Below are 2432 nucleotides of genomic sequence, written 5' to 3'. Positions count from 1 at the left end.
AAAAAAAAAAAACAATAACACTCAAAATATACCAAAGAAATACGGAAAAGAAAATAACAAAAAAATAATTTTGTTCCAGATCACTCACTGGCACAGCCCGAAATTTCACGCATATTTTCCAACAGCCCAATCGTATCCAGCAATCGTTGCTGACATGCTCAGCGGTGCCATTGCTTGCATAGGATTCTCTTGGGTAGAAATAATTGATTAAATCAATATAATAATAAATTTCATCTTCGTCTCTTCCTCCAAATGTATACGTTTTAAATTTTCCACGCAGTTGGCAAGTCCCGCCTGCACCGAATTGGAAGTACTGATGTTGGACTGGCTAGGAAAAATGTTAGACTTGCCGAAAGAGTTTCTAGCTTGTGGCGGTGGAAAAGGAGGGGGTGTCATTCAGGTAATTTCCTCGATCGATTGCTCTAGAACGTTGACTAAAAGTCGAGATAAACGCACGATAAACGATAATTTAATTGATCAATTTCGCGTACATACAGGGAACTGCGAGCGAAGCCACTTTAGTCGCGCTTCTCGCTGCAAAGGTTAGAAAAATAAGGCAGGTCAAGGAACAACATCCTAACTGGACGGATAACGAGATCGTGGGAAAATTAATCGCTTACACATCCTGTAAGTAATAATAAACTCTTTCCCCGTGTTATTAAAATTCAAAAACGCGGTTCATCGTGTCATCTTACGATATTTATCGATTTATTTTGACTTGTATAACGTATAGATATGTAGACAGCGAACCTGTAACGATATTTCGTAAACTCTATCGATATACGAAATTCGTTTGTCGACGAAATTTCAAAATTACGATACATTTTCGCGAAAAAGAAAAAGAAAGTGGAAATTATTTTTTTTTTTTTATAATTCCTTTCGAGAATAATTTCGGAAAAATAATAAACAAAGGGATCGATGTGGGATAAAAAATTCGAGATCGTAGCCAACCGAGATTTTCTGTAAACAAGATTAACGATGACGTTGGCCGGCGCTCTTTAACATTTGACAAAGGCACGCGACGAGCACGATGGGGGATGGGGATGGATGACAAGCCGAGGGTTGGGGCCACTTCATCAGCCAGCACTTTGTCACCATGGCAACGCGTAATAACCACTCGAGTTATTTCAACCCTGTCACCCTTCGCCACCCACCTCCACCCCCTTCAACCGTTCTGCGCTCCTGTTACCTCTTCTCCACGATGGCACGTCGAATAGCGAAAATCCTCGGGTAAAAGCGTTTCGCGATTTTCCAATTCTCCAACTTGCAACTCACCCTCCGTCCATCAACTGTGAATAGAAAAGAGAATAATATCCCGTCCCACGACAGGGGATTGCTATTCTTTCCGTAACGGGAGGTGTTTCTTCTCCTATCTTTTTCCTTTGTCCCTTTTTGTTACCTATTTATTCCCCGTTGAAGTGATTGTTGTTGGTTATTATACCATCGAAAAGGATTCGTAATAATAATTTCGATTGTTCAAGTCGACACGATTGGCCGATATAAAGACGGATAACATTTTTTTGAAGATAAATTTTTTCTCTTTCAGGTCAAGCTCATAGTTCCGTGGAACGAGCCGGCCTCCTAGGAGGTGTAAAATTCCGTCTGCTAGAGGTAGATTCTAAATATAAACTTCGTGGCGAGTCGTTAGCGGAAGCCATCCGCAAAGACAAGGAGCAAGGGTTTATACCGTTCTACGTAAGCTTTTCGTTCATTCGTCGGTTTGCACGGAAAATTAATTGATCTAATTTTAAAATTGAAATTCGTTGTACAGGTCGTGGCCACCCTGGGAACAACTTGCTCGTGCGCATTCGATCGCCTCGATGAAATAGGTGTCGTCGCGAATCGCGAGAATGTTTGGTTGCACGTTGATGCAGCTTATGCTGGTAATTGAGCGAGAAATGCAACTCGACAATTCGACGATAACAAGTCAGAATTCATTTCTTTATAATTTCAGGCACCGCCTTCATATGCCCGGAATTCCGATATCTAATGAAGGGAATCGAATTGGCAGATTCCTTCAATTTTAACCCGCACAAGTGGATGCTGGTGAATTTCGATTGCTCGGCCATGTGGCTGAAAGATCCGACTTATATAATCAACGCCTTTAACATGGATCCCCTGTACCTAAGATCCGATATACAAGGATCTCTTCCTGATTACAGGGTAAACGTTCATTTTTTGTTTTTTTGTTTTTATGAGAGAACAAAATTTTTAATAGAAAAAATTTTTTTTTACTCAGCATTGGCAAATCCCATTGGGAAGAAGATTCAGAGCATTAAAGCTTTGGTTCGTCTTGAGGATTTATGGCGTGGAGAATCTTCAACGATACATCAGAAACCACATCAATCAGGCTCATGAATTTGAAGCGTTCGTTCTATCGGATCCACGATTTGAAATCGTAGCGGAGGTCATTTTAGGACTCGTCTGTTTCC

At 40.8% G+C, this 2432-nt stretch overlaps 1 protein-coding gene across 1 annotated transcript in view; it reads left to right on the top strand.

Annotated features, from left to right (window-relative positions):
• The window catches only part of LOC102675262 (aromatic-L-amino-acid decarboxylase), a 6443-nt gene that overhangs the window by 3409 nt on the left and 602 nt on the right, over window positions 1–2432 (top strand). Inside the window, exons 4-10 of the mRNA XM_006610766.2 lie at window positions 80–193; window positions 281–400; window positions 498–627; window positions 1547–1695; window positions 1772–1883; window positions 1955–2163; window positions 2240–2432. Coding sequence (XP_006610829.1) covers window positions 80–193; window positions 281–400; window positions 498–627; window positions 1547–1695; window positions 1772–1883; window positions 1955–2163; window positions 2240–2432 — 1027 coding nt within the window. The remainder of the gene's footprint in view (window positions 1–79; window positions 194–280; window positions 401–497; window positions 628–1546; window positions 1696–1771; window positions 1884–1954; window positions 2164–2239) is intronic.

The sequence above is a fragment of the Apis dorsata genome, unplaced genomic scaffold, assembly GCF_000469605.1.
Source record: "Apis dorsata unplaced genomic scaffold, Apis dorsata 1.3 scaffold_77, whole genome shotgun sequence".
Taxonomy (NCBI): Eukaryota; Metazoa; Arthropoda; class Insecta; order Hymenoptera; family Apidae; genus Apis; species Apis dorsata.
Note: the sequence above shows the minus strand (reverse complement) of the source record. Positions and strands in the feature narration are given on the sequence as shown.